The sequence below is a fragment of the Mustela lutreola genome, chromosome 7, assembly GCF_030435805.1.
Source record: "Mustela lutreola isolate mMusLut2 chromosome 7, mMusLut2.pri, whole genome shotgun sequence".
Taxonomy (NCBI): domain Eukaryota; kingdom Metazoa; phylum Chordata; class Mammalia; order Carnivora; family Mustelidae; genus Mustela; species Mustela lutreola.
The window spans coordinates 38,113,054-38,133,543 of NC_081296.1; the positions used below are offsets into that span (position 1 = coordinate 38,113,054).

At 40.9% G+C, this 20,490-nt stretch overlaps 1 protein-coding gene across 8 annotated transcripts in view; it reads right to left on the minus strand.

Moving 5' to 3' along the window:
• The window catches only part of NEO1 (neogenin 1), a 235,749-nt gene that overhangs the window by 12,695 nt on the left and 202,564 nt on the right, over positions 1 to 20,490 (minus strand). For 4 of the 8 annotated variants that reach the window (XM_059180452.1, XM_059180451.1, XM_059180448.1 and 1 more), the window contains exons 17-24: positions 18,826 to 19,049; positions 18,605 to 18,743; positions 16,268 to 16,375; positions 14,543 to 14,737; positions 13,849 to 13,881; positions 10,480 to 10,548; positions 6,741 to 6,888; positions 527 to 765 (exon numbers count right to left, since the gene is read on the minus strand). In XM_059180452.1, the coding sequence (XP_059036435.1) occupies positions 527 to 765; positions 6,741 to 6,888; positions 10,480 to 10,548; positions 13,849 to 13,881; positions 14,543 to 14,737; positions 16,268 to 16,375; positions 18,605 to 18,743; positions 18,826 to 19,049 (1,155 nt within the window). The remainder of the gene's footprint in view (positions 1 to 526; positions 766 to 6,740; positions 6,889 to 10,479; positions 10,549 to 13,848; positions 13,882 to 14,542; positions 14,738 to 16,267; positions 16,376 to 18,604; positions 18,744 to 18,825; positions 19,050 to 20,490) is intronic. The other 4 variants (XM_059180450.1, XM_059180445.1, XM_059180447.1 and 1 more) reach the window with 3 other exon arrangements.

Here is a 20,490-nt window from a genome sequence, read left to right on the forward strand (position 1 = left end):
ACACTCCCAGTGGAGGGGTCAGAACTCGCAAACAATATAATGGGGACAAGATGATTCTGCAGGAAGTGAAAAACAAGGAAAATGATCAGGAGCCCATTAGAGGAGTCTCTGCTGAGAGTCAGTGCAGTTGACATAATGTCGCCTACCATGCTTCAGTCTGGAGTTTGAGTGTCCAGACCAAAAACATTCTGACTACCACAAAGAGAGGCAGACTCTAAAGGAAGGGAGAGGATGAAACGTACAGACATAGGCGAGGTTGTCTCAAATGCTTCGGTATCAAGTTGCTGACACCTGAGAAGAGACCTAACGGATCTAGAAGGCTGTCTCATCTGGGCACGGAACCTCTCCCCAGTAACAAGCTATGTTTTTCCAAACTATCTATTCTTTATCAGATGTTGACCAAATCTCACAATACACATTTCTTTAAACCTAACCTCACGTAGGAATCGCCAAATTCAGGCAACTGTAGGAAATGGAAAATGATTTAAATGGAAATAGTTCTCCCACATTTGGGGACAATCTGCACCTCTGTAAGAATTCCGCCTTTGATGGATGTTGCTGTCCATGGAATTGTCAACTGGTGTGATATCTTGAGAGTTACGAGGAATTGGAGTATCAGTCATGATGGGGTTTGGGTCTGGAGACTTATCGATGGGTTTCAGCTCCAGTCTCTCATGATGGATCCAGAGGTCCGGGGGTTTGACATCTTTGGAGTTCCCTTTGTACTTGTGGGAGCCATTCACTGATTTGCAAGCAGCTCGCTTCCTAGGCAAAAATTTAAGAGGGTTTTTTTTTTTTTTAAGATTTTATTTATTTGACACAGAGAGAAATCACAAGTAGGCAGAGGGGCAGGCAGAGAGAGAGGAGGAAGGAGACTCTCCACTGAGCAGAGACACCAATGCAGTGCTCAATCCCAGGACCCTGAGATCATGACCTGAGCCGAAGGCAGAGGCTTTAATCCACTGAGCCATCCAGGTGCCCCACGTGGGTTTCTATTTATTTATTTATTTGACAAGCAGAGAGTGAGGAGGAAGCAGGCTCCCTGCTGATCAGAGAGCCCGATGCGGGGCTTGATCCCAGGACGCTGGGATCATGACCTAAGCCGAAGGTAGAGGCTTTAACCCACTGAGCCACCCAGGGTTTCTTTTTTTTTAAGTAGCTCTTTTGAATTTATTTGTGAAAAGGCTTGAATGATTAAAACCGCCCTTCTGAGAGATGCCTTAAGTAAAGGCAGAAACTAAAAACACACATACAAAACAACAGAAGACGGGAAAGAAGTTTACTTTTGTGAACAGTAAATGTATCTCTGCTTTGTCCACACATATTTCAAGATACATAAAAGGGCATATTTGACTACTGCATTGTGACTTTTTTTTTTATTATCAGCAGACTAGACAGCATTTTAAAATTAAGTTGTCTCTAAAGCAGAAGGTTTCTCAACTTCCAATTAATATAGCGAGAACACTAATTAGAAATATAACATTGGAGTAGAGGTGGAGTCTATGGCTCATAAAAGAGGAAGGGAACATTTCAGGGAACCCAAATCTAGGACTACCAAATGAATAAAAATGAAAAATGGATGACAGCGCCTACTTCTCTGTGCCTTAATTTCTCTATTCACTCACTCACACTCACTTATCCACTCAATAAGCATTTATTAGGTACCCACTGTATGTCAGACAATCCCTGTACTGGACTGCTGTGCCCTCAGCATTTCTGGTCAAGTGAGGAAGACAGATGTTGATCTCATTATTTTAAAATATTCTGAGCTTAATGAAATGCCAAGTGTTATAGTTATTTTTTAATAGTTGGCATAAGGTAGCTAGGACAAAGCTGGAGAAAGAAGTGACACTGAAGTTAAGACTTAAAGGAGGAAGGGAAGAAGATGCTTTGCAGGTGATTAAATCAGCTTATGTCAAAGCCTTGAAGCAGAACACAACAGCCTGGTATATCAGAGGGCCCGTAAGAAGTCCTGAGTAGCAGAAGCACAGTGAACAATGTGGAGAATGATGCTGCAAAGGTAGCCTAGATCATGAAGAGCTTTTGGAGACCTGCCAAGAGTTTGACCTCCATCTATGAGATGAGAAACCACTATGTGGTTTTAAGCAGAAGAGTAAGGAGACCAATTCTGAGTTAAACAATTATTCCAACTGTGGTATGAAGAATGGATTTACGGGGTGGGGGAAAGAATAGGAGACTAGTTAGGATACTACTGCACCGGTCTTAGCCATGACTGACAGTGGTCTAGGACAGTGGAATGGAGAGAAGAGGCAGATGTGCCATCTATTTAGGAGGCAGAAATGACAAGACTTGGTGAATAAATGATGTGGGGTGGGGCGGGAGCATAGAAGCAAGAGTTTGAAGCTAAGTCATTTACTCATATTGTAATTAATGGAGGTAGAAGCAGGCTTGACAGAAAAGATTATAAATTCTGTCTTGAACATGGTGAGTGCCCCTGGGACATTCAAGAGAAAACGTATAAGAGGCAACAGAGTGTACAAGTCTGAGACTCAGAGAGTGGCTTTGGCCAGAGATAGAAACACAGAAGTAACTGGAATGCAGACAGTAAATGAAGCCATGGGAGTAGACAGCACTGGGTGGGGAGCATAGAGAAGTAAGTCTAGGATCAGGTCCCAAGGAAGGTCTGATGGCTGGGTAGATAATGAGGAGATGTGAAAAAGAACATACAATCATGACATACAGGAGAAGAGAGTATTTCATGAAGGAAGGAGTAGCTGAGTTAAAAATACTGCTGAGAGATTAAGATAAGGACAAAAAAAAATGTCTCCTGGCTTTAACAATATGGGGGTCATCGGTCCTCAGCAAAAGCAATTCGGTGAAGTGGTAGGAGCAGAATCCAGATCGTCAAGAAATGAAGCATCAGCAGGCAATGAAAGAATGCACGAGTATATACAGTAATCAAGAGATTCTATGGTGATGGGAAGGATGGCTTTGTAAACAGCTAGTGGGGAGTAGAATATGGGTTGTAATTATAATGATTTAAGATAAAAGAGGTATAAGCACACTTACTTGCTGAAGAGACAAAGCTAAGAGAGTGAAAGGTTAGCTGTGTGGAGGGGAGAACAGCAAGTATAAGTTCTTAGAAAGATGAGAGCCACTGAGATCCAGAGGGTTAACGGAGAACTGGCTTCCGGTAGGAGGAAGTACACTGAAGGAGGTTTTGGATCATATGGTGGTACCTGGAGGTAGTTCTCATCTGCTAAGGTTGAGGTAGCGAATGAGGAATGTGTTGAGAAGCACTAAGGGGCTAGGCCATAAATACTCAGTCAGCTTTGAATTTTAAGTGTCCATAAGCAGCTATAATTGAAATGGGAGATACTTCCTCAGAGGGGAAAACAAGTATGAAGAAAAGCTCATACATATTTTTCAGTGGTTCATGGAATGGCTGGAAAGATGGTCATTGGGAAAGGGAGAGGAGAAGCCCCATGAAGACTCGACACAATTCTTTTAAGCAAAAGGACCCAAATCTGTAGGATTTGCAGATTCAAAGGACAGAGCCTATTACTAACTCACTTTTCTACCTCTCAATCTAAAGAATAAGTGCTTCTTTAAATTTACTTTTAATTTTAAATCCCCAAAGCACTAAGGAATTCCATCACTTTGTTTTTTAGATTCTTTTAAACACAGATATCAAGATTTCTGAAACTAGATATAAAACCAAGTTCATAAAAGTAGATACATTTGAAATGCTGAACAAAGAAGCCTGCAGACAAGTTCTAGAGTAGAAATAACATCATTGCTGATGTGTTTAAGGGAAACAGTTTTCCATATCAAAAGGAGACAGGGAGAGGTTTAAGAAGCAGTGACCAGAAAGTTTATAAAAGGAGCCCCCTGCTCCCTTGGGAAACAGATGCAATGCAATCTATGGTAAGCTATTTTGTTTGGGCAAAAGAAAAATTAAACACCTCACAAAAACATACACAAAGTGACATAAAGCCATATCCAGTGGCAATGACAGGGCAATCTGTACTTGTCCTCTATACTGAAAACAAACATATTTATTGTCATTAAACAATGCATTGTCTTGCCTTGGGCAGACCAAGTCTGAGGGATAATCATAAACACTGACGTGAACTTGCCTTTCTCTTTTATGGAGCAATATCTCCATCTTATCATCTTTTAGGACCCACCAATTAAAGTCATTTTATTGCCCACACGTGTTTTTTGCTATTAGGGGTAACTCAGGAATCTTTTTATTTTTGGTATTCTGTCTTGCTGGCCAGATGCTGTATGTGAGGTGAAAGTTGTCTAGGGTCAGGGATCCTCTTAAGTTAGGAGCATAGGCTGTTATCAAACAGTCTTATAACTGAGTCACCTTGCTATCTGCTCTAGACAATTACCACAACTCTCAACATCCCAGAGGAGTTCAGGGCTCACAGTCATTTGACCCCTCTGCTAATTTGATATGCTAATTATAAATGAGACTATCTTATTCACAAAATCAGTATTCTCCCCCCCACCTGCCAGTCCTAAGCTTTCACACTTGGTAGCACTTCTTGAAAAAAAATTTTTTAAGGATTTAAAAATTTATTTTAGAGAGAAACTCAAGCAGACTCTGCACTGACTGTGGAGCCTGATGTGGGGCTCGGTGTCACAACTCTGAGATCATGACCTGAATTGAAATTAAGAGTCGGAGGCTCAACCATCTGAGACACCCAGTCACCCCTTGAAAAATATTCTTAAATTAGATGTAGAATAAGAGGTCTATGGTCCTCTTCCATTTCAGGTGGCATCTGTGCCATGAAAAAGCCTGTAAGAATGCCCCTAAACTCCTGGGTGTCTGGCTCACCATGTGCTTACACAAACAGAACTCCAAAGCAGCTACCGGCAAGGCTGGACACGGTCCACTTCCCTCTCCAGACCTCTCCTCTCCCCTCTGTGACTCAAGAGGTTGAGTTAAATGACCTCTACCTGCCTTACTTGGCAACCTGCTCCTGGTTTCTGATGGGTCTGGCTGAGTGAAGACACAGGCAAGAGATTGGAGAGTAGCAGGTGTTTTTATCCTGTCCCCTCCCTGCAGCACAAGAGGCTGGCAGAGGACACCTTCCTCCCACCACACCCAGCTCCTGTCAAGAAGCCCTTTCCTACTGCTTCAGACGTCTGAACATGGCTCTCTGTTCTTCAGAAAGACCTCTTGCCCTCTCAGGCCTAAGGGTGACAGTGGCCTATCATGGCTGCTGGTCCTTGAACATCTCTACCTCGTCTCCTAGCCCCACCTGTGACTCTGTAAATAGTCCCCTCATTAAACTTCCTTCCCCCGTTTTGAGTATGCACCTTTTTCCTGCCAGAACACCAATACACATTTATAAGAAGAGCCATTCTGCATTTCACTTACAAATATTTCAAACATCACTTTTCGTGCACAGGTAACCTTCAACTATATGGGACTGAACTCTGGGGAGTCCGTTTACACGCAGACTTTTAAAAAAGTTTTTACTTAAATTCCAGTTAATATACAGTGTAATATTAGTTTTGGGCGTACCATATAGTAATTCAACACATCCATACATCACCGGCTCCTCACAAGTGCCCTCCTTAATCCCCTTCACCTCTTTCACCCATCCCCTGCCCACCTCCCTTCTGGTAGCCTCAGTGTGTTCTCTGTAGTTAACAGTCTCTTTCTTGGTTTGCCTCTTTTTTTCCCCCTTTGCCTATTTGTTTTGCTTAATTTCTACAAGAGTGAAAAATCACATGGTATTTGTCTTTCTCTGAATGACTTACTTCACTTAGCGTAATACTCTCTAGCTCCATCCAGGTAGTTGCAAATGGCAAGATCTCCCTCTTTTTTATGGCTGCGTATTTCAGTGTGTGTGTACACACACACACACACACTCACTACATCTTCCTTTTTTCCTCCTCATATCCAGGGTTAGAGTTGGGGCCAGCAAGAGGGTATGTGCCTAATATCCTGCAATTGAGAGACCTCTCTAGAGGGTTACAGGTAGGGGTTAGGGTTTGGGCTAGTGTATGTACCTGACACTCTATAGTTCAGAGATCTTGCCAGAGAATAAAACCCCAGACTTCTCCTTGGGCAGTAAGAGACATGCAGCCATCTACTGGGCTGAGGCAAAGAAGGGATTTGGGGGCTCTAAATATGCTTTAACAGGTATTCAATTTTTCTTTCTGTTTTTATCTTTACCTTTACGTCCATTTTCAGAAATACCACCAATTCTTAAATATTTGGGGGTCTTCTCCAGAATAACTGGGCTGCTTCTCAGCTTTTCTTATCATGTGTTCAGGAACCCACTTTCCAGATGTAGGATTAGGGTTAATGCTTGGTATCCATGTGTGGACTCTTTTTGATAAATACAGTATAGCACTGTAAATGTATTTTCTCTTCTTATGATTTTCTTAATCACTCTCTTTTTTCTAGCTTTCTTTTTTGTAAAAATAAAAAAAATTTTGTCTATAATATATATTACATATGTGATATATAATATGTATTACATATAATATATAACATATAAAATAGGTGTTAATAGTTTATCAGTAAGGCTTTCAGTCAATAGTAGGCTACTCATAGTTTGCAGAAGTCAAAACTTAAAATTTATATGTGGATTTTTGACTGCATGGGGGGTGTCAGCACCCCTAATCCCTACATTGTTCAAGGGTCAACTATACTGAATGTTTAATCTCTTTGTACAACTCCAATTACAGAAGTCACAGAGGAACAAAAGAATAGATAACAAAAACCATGGGCCACATTTGGGGCTCCTTACTTTTTCTGGTGAGAGGTGGTGCGCCTGGTGCAAAAGACAGCAATGACCACAACCACCACAATGGTGACAACACCAACAGAAACAATGATGACCAGCAGCATGCTACTGTCCAAGGGAGAGGTGGGACTTCCATGCGGGCTGTTACTACCTGTAGAGGGAAAACCGGTACGTCTGTTAGAGTTCGAGAATTCAAAAAATGCATACACTCAGAGTATGGAAACTTCATGTGAGAGTCTCTGTAATACACTCATTGCCTTGGATACAAGTGTCTCATGCAATCTACAGAGCCAAGTTTATGTGCTATGTACAGTTCTTAACACAGTGTCTTGCACAAAGCTGGTGTTTAGTGATGGCTTCCTGAATTAAAGTAAACATTATACTTGGACAAATGAAGGGCCTGCCCCCCGCCTGGTATCTTATGTCATATTATGCATAAATTTGTCTTATAAAGCATCATTTGTAAATCATTTAGATCATGATTTTCAAAAGCATTTAAGAAATGTACATTCAGAGAAAGCTAAGTTCTTCTCCACATTCAGATGTCTGAGATCACAAAAATTACTTGAAAAATACAGTCTGGGAAAAGAAAAAGAAAAATACAGTCTGCTTTTATAAATATAGTCTTTGCAAAGTTAATTCTCTTAATCAGTTTCAGGAAAGAGTAGATCTGTACATATGCATTAGTCTGACAAATATTAACTGAGTAGTTACTATGTGCCAGGCATTGTTCTAGGTACTAAGGATGCAAGAGTGTACAACAAAGATATGATTGCTGGGGTACAGGCAGAAAATAAACAAGAAATTATTAGTAATAACTGCTAAGAAAAAAATAAAATGATGGGATATGATACAGAGTGGGTGGCCATTTTAGACCGAGTGGTTGGAAAAAACTTCTCTGAGGAAATGGCATTTGAGCTGAGATTTGAGTGACAAGAAAGATCCCACCATGCGAAGATCTGGAGGAAGAATGTTCACGAGAGACGGAACAGCTAGTGGAAGGATCCTAAGGCAGGAATGAGCTTGGCAGGGAAGGGAAGAGAAAGGCGGCAGTGTTGCTCAAGCAAGGGGACAGAAGCAAAGTTAGAGGGAAGAGAGTGAGCACGAAAAGGCAGAGGCCAGATCACTGAAGACCCTGAGGAAACTTAGCTTCTTTTTCTTCCTGTTTTATTTCCTCGTTGCTTACAGGATGAGGGCCGTTTTGTATCAAGGCCTCTTGTAATCTAGCTGTATTCGAACTCTTGTTCTTCTATTTTCTGAAACACATTTCTTCCCTTCCCACCTCGTTATAAAAGTCACACATGCTCATTTATAAAACATGGGAAATCCCACCACACGGCTCTGACTGCCATTGACAGCTGATATCTTTCTTTCCAGCTATTCTCTCTCCTGTTTAACAGTCAGAGCTGCCTTACCAAGTAATGAGTATTTAGTTTCTAGAAATGTTTAGGAAGAATCTTTCTACAAGTCTGGGAGACTGGGGAAGAAATCCCTAACATGAAGTTATGGCTTGGGAATCTGATTCCCAAATACAACCCTGGTTTATAAACTTTTTATCTAATTCAAGGTGTACTTAGAGTGGGAGCCCCTTCCATAACTGCATTAGCTGACCTCCCAGCTTCTGGTCGTATGGCTTTTATAGGCTACATCTAAGCACAGTGCTAAAATCTGGGCTGATTTAGGAGGGCTTGAGAGCTTCTTCTTCTCCATTTGGTTTAATTGTTTTTATTCCTCATTTCTGAGAAAAAAAGTAAGCAGATAGACAACTTAAATTGTACATACTGAACTTTAATAAAACATTTTTACATTTGGGAAAGACTATAGAACTGGGGCCAATAAAGTTAGACCATACTGGGCCTTTAACTGAAAAGCTTTTATTAAGAACAGTGCTGAGTTATTGGGCAGGGTGTGTGGTGGGGAAGGCCCTGCATTCAGAGCTGGGGAGCTGGGGCGTGGGGGCCTGCAGAGGTGGTGGTGGCAGCTCTCCCCTGCCAGAGATGAATTCCCACTTAACTATATCTGCCCTCTGGCTTCTGAGAGGACTGAAAGCTCCCATTAAGACAGGGTGAGAGCGAGCTGCCGAGGGAGCAGGTCCTGCCAGGGACATTATGACAGGCCATTTCTCAAGCCTCATATGGGCTACTGCAATAGCTGCTTAACCACTCTCTCTGACTTCATTATCTCAGCCCCAACTCTTTCTTCATTCACCAGAGTCGTAACAGTCGGTACTCAAGGAACGGAGATCACAGCTCACCCGTGGTACAAGGTGTCTTACACATGCTATGAGCAGGGTGAAGCCCACATTTTGCAGCAATGGTACCTGAGCTTCTGGAAGGTTGGTTCTAACCTCCACCTCATCTAATTCAAAAATCTCCAGCCTGCCTCCAGGCAGTGTGATCCCTGGAGAGAGCTGGCTGGTTTTGGCTGCCATGCATTTGCACATGCTGTTGGTGCTTCCTGAAATGCTCAACACCCCTTGCCCCGTGACATTTAGCCATCTTCCATGCATCCTTTCATATCTGGGTCAGACTTCCCCTCTTCTGTGAAGCTTTCCCTTTCCAGTTGCTTTGTTACTCACTGCTTTTGCTCCCATACATAGCCTGTTACATTGAACCTGAACCTTCATAAACATGGGTGAATGAATGAATGTATAAATAAAAAACAAGAAAACAGCTGCTTTCCTCACAGCCTTGAATATTATACCATGGACTGCACATAAATACAACACACGCATCCTAGGAGGAAAAGTGCAGAGTCCTAGAACTCAGCCTAGGACTCAGATTCCCATATCTGGTACAGAACCCCAGGCCTACTAGGCTGTGTGTGACAGTGGAAACGTCACAATCAGGAGTCGGAAGCCCTGGATTTTGGTTCTAGGACTTCCATAATTAATGGGTGGGTTTAGGCACATTACTTCTCCACTGAGTCTCTCTTTTTTTTTTTATTAAAGATTTTTATTTTTATTTAGTTATTAGGCAGAGAGAGAGAGAGAGACCATAAGTAGGCAGAGAGGCAGGCAGAGAGAGAGGGAGAAACAGGCTCCCCATTGAGCAGAGAGCCCGATGCGGGGCTCGATCCCAGGACCCTGGGATTATGACTGGAGCCAAAGGCAGAGGCTTAACCTACTGAGCCACCCAGGCGCCCCTCCACTGAGTCTCTTAATGTGTAAAATGGGAATATCTGTTCTCTGTGCTTTACAGTGTTATGAAGATCAAATATAATTTCGGGTGTGAAAGTAATTTATAAATAGTGAAGTTCTGTAGAGAAGTAGGTGCCATCATTTAAGGAGTTAGAAGGCACCAGCTCTTAAGCTGGCTAGGAGAGTGGGAAGAATTTTTTAGAATTCCCAAATTAAAACACTGTGGTAAGCAGTGTGGACAGTAAGTCATGAAGCATTTCTTTGGCTTATTCTAGGTGATAGATAATCCCATTAGAGGGCTTATTTTTGAGAACAAGATTCTAATTCTTTTCTAGAGGCAGGCAGTGGCACAAAGGAAGACTCATTTGTTTAGAACTAATCTTACTTTAAGTTGGGTATGTGGGGGAAACGATCTTACTTATGGATAATGAATGGGTTTACAGTAGTTTAGCAGACTTTTGCCCCAAAATGCCTAAAGTTAATTCTACTGAATAAAAGAAAATAGGTTAACATGGTATAACCCACCACAGAGAAAACTACAAAAGACATTTCGAAATTCAAGCAAAACCATGTCATGCCCACAGGGGGGCAAAAAAGCTTTACCGCTCATTGGAGGTTTGTAGTCGGATCCTAGGTCTGGCAGCCGGCTTCCTTTTCCTGCAGACCCTGAGGCTGAAGGAGAAGAAATCATGTCAGTAATGACCCAAGCCATTGGTGAGATGAGTCGACTTCACAGCTAGTGAATGTTTTCTACAAAAAAATTATTTTCAGTCTACTCTGTCCATGAGGAAATGAAGTAGCACATAAACAACAGGGCACAAAATGGGCTGTGCAAAGCAAACTAAGGTATAGCTTTCTATGCAATGAGGCATCTGAAAGGCTGTATCCCTTGGGCCATGGCTGTATCTAGTGTGGAAACAGACTGCCACTTGCTATTCACATGGTGGGAGCACACACATTTCTCTCGCCCAGGAAACAGTTCCTGCAAGACCACTCAGAGCACTTTTGGCAAAAGTAGCTTCTCTCAGAAAAGGAATCAAGGGACCAGTTAGGCTGACTTCTGCATTATGGAAGTGGACTTTTCCAAAGGACTTGGCTATGTTGATCTCCTAGTAGGTGTCAGTAGTGTTTGGATTTTCCCCCCAAATTATAAAGCTGCCTTTTCCAATATAAGGATACCCTAAGCAGGAGCAGGAAGGTATGTGGAAGTTCAAATCGGTTCTTGGTTCCTGCTCAGTTACCCAAATACCCAAGGATGGAAAAACAAAGTCTTCCCTCTTGTTGCTCACCAAGATACCATCTCCTAATTCACTGTCATAAAATATAATGAGTGAGGCTGCTGATCTTGGGCTTAGGACCACCTCACAAACAGACTTCATAAAACACAAATATCAGGTTTTTTTTTTTTTAGTAATTTGTATTCTTGGTCCTGAACTTTATGCTTCACATTTATAGGAAAAGTTGCTTGGGAAAAGCAAATAGAAGGAATCCTTTCCCAATACAGCAAAGGCATTCGTCAATCCAACGTTTGGATTCCTCCTGAAGAAGGTGTGAAAGAACTGTGAAGTCAAAGCTGCTCATGGTTAACAGAGCACACTGCCTGCATTGAATACTGGTCTACCACGTACTGGACTTCTGGCAAGTTATTCATTATTCTTGAGTCTCAGTTTCTTCATCGCAGAACAGCAATAATAATGGTATCTACTTCACAAAACTGTGTTGAAGATTAAATGGAAATTTACTCCTATAAAATATTCTGAATACTGCCTGACACACAGCAAATGTTCAACAAATGTTAGCTACTATTATCACATATATAATAAAGTTTTAGGGAAGAACATCACCTTTCTCTTTGCAGAGGCACAGAGCATGAAGCTTCAGAAAACACTTATAAATAATTATTTCTACAAATAAAGCTTTACTAGAAATACACAAACTAGATGCGTTTCTATAAAACATTACAGCTAATGTCATATCAGAGTTGACTAAATGAAAAATTAAAATCTGAACATTTCTGTATATAGTTCACTTAAGAGAATAAATACAGAGATGAAAACAATGTTTTCTGTTTCCAGAAGTTCAAAACTCCCAAAGGAACAGAAGTTGTTGCGTACCCAAAAGGGCATATTAAACTCAGTCCCTGATTCTTTTTCTGTTGTCCATACTTGTTCCTTCATCCCCTGACTTCCGTGGCCATGACTGCTCCCAAATGGTACACACTGTATGTTAGGGGTCCCGCTGCTCTTTTCACTGGGATGAAGTCTAGCTGGAGGAGATGGCTTAGCCCCCATGAGGTTCTTCAGATTTAAGTGTGCTTACTTTTCAGGGAGCCCACACATGAGCCCAACTATCCAGAGTATCATGTTGTGTAAATAATTGCCAAAGAGTATATTTTGCCAATAAAATAAAATGGTTTAATTCCCCTATTTCCCAGTATTTTTTCTTTTAAATATAACCTATGAATAGAAATTCCAAGGATTAACCAAACACCAAAAAGAACTACGGGTAAAGAATTTTAAAGGCCAGAGGAGTGGCACAAGCAAGACTCTGGCTTATCCAGTGGGGATAAGAGTGGGGGGAGAACAATGAGCACATTTGTACTCCATGTGCACACAGTATAGTTACTTTCCTGTTCTCACACTTGAGTCAAAATGTCCACCATCACTAGGGTGCCTTACGCATACACACATCCAACATACAACAAAAGACTCATTGAGTGCAAATATATTTCCAAAGCCCTGAAACAGGCAGCCTCAAGTCTGACTCTTCCTTGCCATTAACAAGATCCAAAGACAACTTCTTTCTTCTTCTTCTTTTTAAAAAATCTTTTAATAAAAGATTTTATTAAGTAATCTCTACATTTAATGTAGGACTCAAATTTACAACCCCAAGATCAAGAATCACATGGTCCACCAACTGAGCCAGCGAGGCACCCCAAGACTTTTTATTTCTAAAAACTACTCTTTTTTTTTTTTTAAAAGATTTTATTTATTTATTTGACAGAGAGAGATCACAAGTAGGCAGAGAGGCAGGCAGAGAGAGAGAGAGGAGGAAGCAGACTCCCTGCTGAGCAGAGAGCCCGATGTGGGACTCGATCCCAGGACCCTGAGATCATGACCTGAGCTGAAGGCAGCGGCTTAACCCACTGAGCCACCCAGGCACCTTCTAAAAACTACTCTTAAACCTTGAAAGCAACGATCAACTTTACTTCCATTGCTCTCAGTATAGAGAACAGATACCAACTTTAGCTGACTCCTCAGAGATGAAAACCACAGTTCAGTTACCTCTTCACCATCTCAATTACAGTGGAAAAACTATGCTGACACAATTTCGAGAATGGTGACACTCAGGCCTATACTTTCTAACTTTCCATTTTAAATTGTTCCTATCTCTTTTAAAATGAGCAGATGTATTTAAGGGAAGAAACAGAAAAAGAGCTCTGAATTAAGCTTATTTAACAGAATAAATAGTACTAATTCTGTCACAGATTATCACACAATTCAGTAGGGTAAATGTGTAGATTCTTGGTCCGGGTGGGGGAGGAAAACAGGGTATTTGCGGAATTTGATTACCACTTTTCATCTAGAGATACTAATGCAATCCTAGATGCTACGAGTATGACAAACTGTTTGCTGTCATACTGGTCCAAATGCCTATCATGGTTACAGAATTTCAATATCATAGCACAGAGGACAAAGGGACCCACACTTAAGGCCAATCTCCTACAGCTGAAGAACTTCATTTACTCTCCTCAGTTTCCCCCTATTTAGCTCCTAAGTCAATTCCCAGCTTTTCAGATACCCCAAGTGCCACAAACATGGACTCAACTCCACTTTGGCCAATGAATAATGTGGATTTTAACACACAGTACTGATTTTCAGGGGGAAAAAAAAAGGAACAAAAACAACAAAATGCTAGTAAGAGTAGGTCACAAAAGAGAGGAAAGGAGAGAGAGGCCATCTACTGATTTACCTTGATCATTAGGCATTTTATCAGAGGAGTCCGCTAACAGGCCAAGCACAGGGGGAGAAAAAACAAGAGCAAGGATCACAAGCTTTGAAGGTGGGACAAGCAGAATTTTTAAAGGAAAAAAAAATAAAACCCCACAAACTTCCAAACAAATCGAGTCTTAGTTTCAGTGCTAACAGAAAAGAAATCCATACATGATTTCCACATTTCCACAGACTCAGTCCCCAACTAACTTTATTCCTAGGCTCACTTTGTTCAGTACTTTATCTTCACTGTCTCATCTAGAGTTTTCTTCAAAGCTCTTGTTAGTGTCTTTCTCTCCACAAGTAAGACTTTCAGGTTAAGAGCCTGCATGTGTTGAAAGGGAAATATCCATCACAATAATATGCTATTACGCTACCTCAGAACCAAGAGCATCGCATCTGATCTGACTGGTTAAAAACTCTGAGATCGCTGCCATTCACCTGCCTTGAACAGCCTTGTATGTGACACGGTTAGCCCAGTAACCTAGGGAGCACTGACTTGTGGTCAATGGGTGGGTGAGGGATCATTTTGAGGTAAATGTTCACACTTCGGTTCATAAGCTCACCATCAGGGCTTCTTATATTCTCCATAGTCTCTATATGCTACAGTGATAGGTGCAAGCATGGCCCCATTAACGAGACACGGAATAAAACACTATTTAGTGGAGCTTTACCTTTAGGTGTTCTGAACTGGACAGCTTCAGACATGGGTCCCATGCCCTTTGAGTTTCGAGCTTGGATTTTGAAGTAATATGGTGTGTCAAGTGTTAACTCTTGTATCTGGTGAGTCAGCCTGTTTCCCACAACAGGCTCAATAACCCAGTCGTGTATCTCTGCATTCACATCCGTACTATAATATATGATGTAACCTGTCCAAAGGAGGAAATGAGAAAAGATATCTTATTCCTGCCTTTTCTTTTGGAATCAGTAAGTCAATAAAGACATATCTTATAGCATATACAAATACAGAACCAGTTACTGATTAAAAGCCAATAGTAAAATGCATTCAAAATGCTACTCTAAACATCATATAGAGAAAAACCATAATTTCAACACTGCCAGGCTGTAAGTTAACATCTGTATTAGCAGTTAAAGCAATAAAAGTAGTTACAATAATAAAAGAGGGTTAAGAACTCTCAGAAACTAAGAAAACAACCCAATCACTTCAACGTCTTAATGTTTGAAAAATGTACCCACCAAGGGTCTACGATTAAAATAACGCACTTTTGAAAACCAACACTGGCCCACCGTGCTGCTTTAGCCCTCACCAGTATGATTTCCCCGGAGAAAAACTCTGGCAGACCTGGGAGGTGTGGGCGGTACCTTTTACTAAAGCTCTCCCACACTTGGAAGTGAGTGAAGCCACAGGGAAACATGACCCGAGACTCCCACCAGGGGGCAGTCACTCTCTATGGTGGAGGCAAGAAGAGACAACCACATGCCTACCTGACCTACACAGTGCAAAAATGCACTGGTTTTTAAAGACAAAATAAAATGTAATCCAGGTCAAGTCATGCTTCATTCTTTTATGGAAGAGGTAAGATCAAAAACCTAAAAAATGGTACAGATAGATACCTTATGGGAAGGAATTCTAACTGAAAGTCTAAGCAGAACAATATTAAGAAATGCTTTCAGTTTCCTTATTCATCCTTATTCATTCCTTATTCATGCTTTCAGCCCCCTTATTCATACAAAGGAACTTCAGAAAGCAAATGCCTGCTCCTTAGGATGTATCCTAAGAAGCTGTAGTGACATAAAGCAGAGGTTCCAAGGGGAATAATTGACAGCTAAATCCAGTCAGGCTTTCCTCCCTGATGAAGCTGAGGAAAGCATAGTGTCCTCTACTGTGGAAAGTTCTCTGGAAGACCAAAAAAATCCCAGGTCCCTTCAAAGACCTAGGCTGATTCAAACTTCTAACTCTAGTGTTAGAGCACAGGAAGCTGAAGTAGCAGGCCTGGGGGAAAAATGGAATTAAAAGTCTAATGGGCTTTTGGGGGCTTCAGGTTAAAAGAGCTGGATCTGTATTTACTGGGTATTACCCTGTAGAATCAGGCATTCTGATTTTTAACTCTAAAAATCATCTAGTCAGAAGCAGAGAAGAACAGCTTTTCCAATGAAAATAAATATGTCCGTAAGGCTCCACTGTAGCCAAAGATTGTCTAATGTACTATCACCTATCACACTTTCACACAGTGAGTTGGAACTATCAACTGGCAATTCATTTTTACATTACTATGAGCAAACACCCCCTTGGTCCACTTTCAAGGACCACCCTGACTTCCTGAGTCTCATAAAATGATCAAGCCAACGTTTGGACTCCCACTTCTTCCAACCACACAGTCCTGGGCTGGAGTGCTTCTGCCCAGCAGAGAACAGATACACACTCAAAGGCATCTTACCTGTAATTTTGCCATTGGCTTCTGAGGGAGGTTGCCAATTTACAATTATGGTCCTGGGTTTCCCCTCTTTACTCACAACTGTCACATCCTTGGGTGGAGAAGTAGGAGCTACAAAATAACAAGACTGTCAATAATTCTTGTCCATTCCAGTTTCATTCACCATTTCTGCAACACTTTCCTTTTAAAAGGTGCAATAAGAGGTGTAATGCAAAAAAGCTAAAGCCTCCTGGCTCAAAGAACTCATAGTCTGCCTATAAAATAGATCCAATAAAAAGAAGAATATGCAAAGTACCAAAGAAAAAAACACCATACTATGAGGCTATAGAACTGTCACCTTGGGCTGGAGGTCAAGAATTTATAGGATTCTTACGTAGGGATATCAAAAGACCTTTGTAGTTAACTACCAAGTATCCACATTATACCAGGCATTTTATAAATAGTATTTCACTTAATATTTGTGGCAACTTGAAAGGCAATTTACCACTATCCCTGCTTGACAGATCAGGGCATTGACGATGAAAAATGTTACGTAATTTGCTCAAGATGACATTCTATCCCACCTCCCCATATTTAGATTATTTTATTAGAATATTTTCAAGTGTAAAATAATTTTCTCTTTCACTTACAGTTGTCTCTCCAAACAAAATATAATGTGTGAAACCCCCTATTCCCTCAAAGACTCACCTTAGGTGTGGAGTGAAAAAATGCTGTTTTTAAGTTTTCACTCTCAATCTCAACTATTGAGATTATTGCTCTGAAATGTAAAGCTACTTAAGAAACACCACCAATAGAATAAAAACAACACTGCATTTCTTGTATTTCCATGTTACGGATATCCATATAGGATAACGAGTAAATTAAGTACATCCTCAAATTTACTCTTCCTAAAATACTGGAATTTTCCTAGCATAAAATGGAAGGAAGCCTGGTGAAATGCAGACACCCTGAGAGAATACATACCATTATTTATTAACTAACGGATTGGAATGAAGCAAAAAGATATTCTTAAAGCTAGCAAAGAAGGCAAACTCAAAACCCAAGGTCTATTTAAACTTTTTTTGTTATTTCTAAGCTCTCCAGATGCAATCCTTTTCTCTGTAGGAAGTCCATCAACTGTGCAGGAGACACAAAGACATTAGGGTCAGGCCCAGTCCAGAAGTCTTGGCAGCTCCACTTTTTCATTATTTATATATAGGCGGAAAAAAAAAAAAAAAAAAAAGGCCATATGAGGCTGGAAGGGACAGAGACTCCTGATGGTTGCACAGAAGCCCATGCTAGAAAGAGTACAAGAGGGAGAAGGGCAGGCCTACGAATGAGCAAAAAGCAAAGAGAACTGCAAACTTGGATGGCCTGCTTTCCCCTTAATTTGCTTCAGTGTCTTTTATCTTTCATGTTTACTTACAGACAAAATATTAGGCTGCCCCAATGGGATTTTATTTTTATTTATTTATTTATTTATTTATTTAAAAGAATTTTATTTATTTATTTGACAGAGAGAAATCACAAGTAGATAGAGAGGCAGGCAGAGAGAGAGAGAGAGAGAGAGAGAGAGAGAGAAGCAGGCTCCCTGCTGAGCAGAGAGCCCGATGCGGGACTCGATCCCAGGACCCTGAGATCATGACCTGAGCCGAAGGCAGCGGCTTAACCCACTGAGCCACCCAGGCGCCCCCCAATGGGATTTTAGCAGATACTACTTATAAGAAAGCTGCTAGGGCAGCTTTGGGGTTCTCTGGTAAGGTTCTGAGCCTCTAGCCAGCCTGGTGTTGGCAGCTGGTCAAGAGCAGGTCACTTCACGTTTCTTCTACCTCAATTTAGCAATAAAGCAGGATTAATGACATTAATCCTTTACATCTGCACAGTGCTTTCTTACTGCCAACTGCTTTCTCATCTGCTCATTTTACCTTACAAGAAGCCTATAGGGTAGGAAAAGCAGATGTTATTGTCACCCCTCTTTTACAGGTGGAAGAAACAACAGGCTGGATGGATGACTTATGCAGTCAGTACTTGGTTGACCTAGGACTGAACTCAAGTCCCCTGATTTCTAAAATCTAGCATCCTTTGCATTCGATCATCCCATTATTTGGTAATGTTCTTGTTCAGTCATGAAGAAAACATAATTCATCAGCTGGAAAAGCAAACCCGGAACTCCAGCTGTGCTGCTCACTATGTTCTGTAAGTGGTTTAATTCACACCTTCGATTCTTTCCTCAGGTAGTAGAAGCAGGTGATGAGAAGTCTCATGACTAGGAATGTCGCCTAACACTAGTCTTTCTTCCACTGGCTTTCACGTCTTACAAAGAAAAAAAATGCCATGTATTAAGATTCAGATAACACATACCATACTCAAAGGTGGTCCCATGGGCTGTCATACTCCATGTGCTTGATCTTCGACCTTTGGTCACCATCACAGAGAATTCATACAGTGTATTTGCTTTTAAACCAGTCACCAAGTAACTTAAAGTGGTTGCATTTGCATTCTGGAAGTAGAGGAATCAAGAACTTTAGAATTGGGAAATATCAAGAGTTAGCTTTTCCCACCCAGAGCAAATGTGCCGGTACCTTGTACTTGGTGTTCGCTGGGATGTTGGTTTTCCATCGGACTGTGTAGTACCGGGAATCTGTGATCTTCTGGTGTTTGGGCAGTGAGTTGTCCGCCCATGTGATCCTTATGGTGTCATGACTCAGAATGGAAGCCTGAACTCCCACAGGGGGCATCATGGGAGTGGGATCTGGCACTGGAGTGTATGGAGCATTAATAACAAATAAATCAACTTCAGAAGTGTCTGGGTAAAAAGTAATTAAAAAAGGGAAGTGGCATTTTTAACATAAACAAAAATAAAAGAAAAGGAAAATGCAGGGTAATATAATGGAATGAAAGGTGAGAAATGGAGAAAGAGAAAGAGAATCTGGAGTTAATAGATAACCACCATTCAATAAAAAGAGTATTTCCACGTGTGTTCTTTCAGGAAAAATTTTTTAAAAATGTCTAGGGAAATAATTAACAATATTCTCTACTGTATTCTGTAGGTATATTAACATTTGATAATCCAGTGATTATTTTAACATATTCATACTTGAATATTCCTTACACTATTTGAAAATTCTCTCTTTTCCAAAAAGGATTGTGAGAAGATACAAACTATTTTTAAAATCAAGCGTGTAATTTCAGAACAAGCAACAAAAAGCTCATGATCTATTTTGATAATTCAGTGAATGTGACTGAATTCTGGGGACACGGCTTACCAATGCAGGTCAATGGACATGTAAGCCTGAGTCCTGAATGTCAGCCAATGGCAACTTAGCCTGGCCTTGGTTTTAGGGTTATCTGATACCCACACAGGGTCCAGTTCAGATTTGCTGATGTCCTGGGTCTAGAAGCAGTACAACAAAATGGCTCACATCCAAATAAAGCAAAAAGAACTCAAGGGCATTGCACTTCCTGAGGAAAAGGTAGGCTGACGCCATGAAGGAATATCTGTTATGCTTTCTCCAGTAGAATCAGAGAATAACCCACCTAATGAATCCCAATCAGTTATAGGAAATGACATAATATGGGTCCAAGTGACAGCCTTTATGAATGCTAAAAATCAGAGTACTTATTTGATAGAAAGGAAGTCTACACTCGTGTATGTCCTGTGCCATATGCAGGTGACACCTTCTCTAAGCTCACTGTCAAAGCAGAGGCTAGAATGTGCACACAAGGACCATGAGCCCAGCGCAGCACAGCAGGATCCCCTGGGCTTTACCAGCTCTTGGTTAGGTTTTCTACGTACGCACATACTGATTTATTTGAAGTTAAGGTTTAAAAATGGGTTTCCCACATGATTATGCAGAGTAGCCCTTCCTGTAACTCAAAACCTGAAATGGCATGGACCTTGTTTATGAGTAAGTACCAAAATAACATAATAGTCTCCATTTGTGTATTTCCTGCACAATGAGCACTAAAAGTAACCGAGGAACAGCCAACATTATAGTCAAGGGCTTTGTTCAAAGATCAAGAAACAAACCAATTAGTTATAGAAAATGCAACTTTGGGTGCAAAAGTCATTAGACTTCTTTGAGAATCCTTTTTATTGGTAATAACTCCTGAAAAAGATAACAAGGTGACATGACTTAGGAACAGTTCCTTGTATATTTCTAGCCAGAAGGCTATATTTTTAAGTCACATAAGAAAATAATTTCAAAAAAATTTTTTTCTATTATAGGTAATTTAAGAAAGTAGCA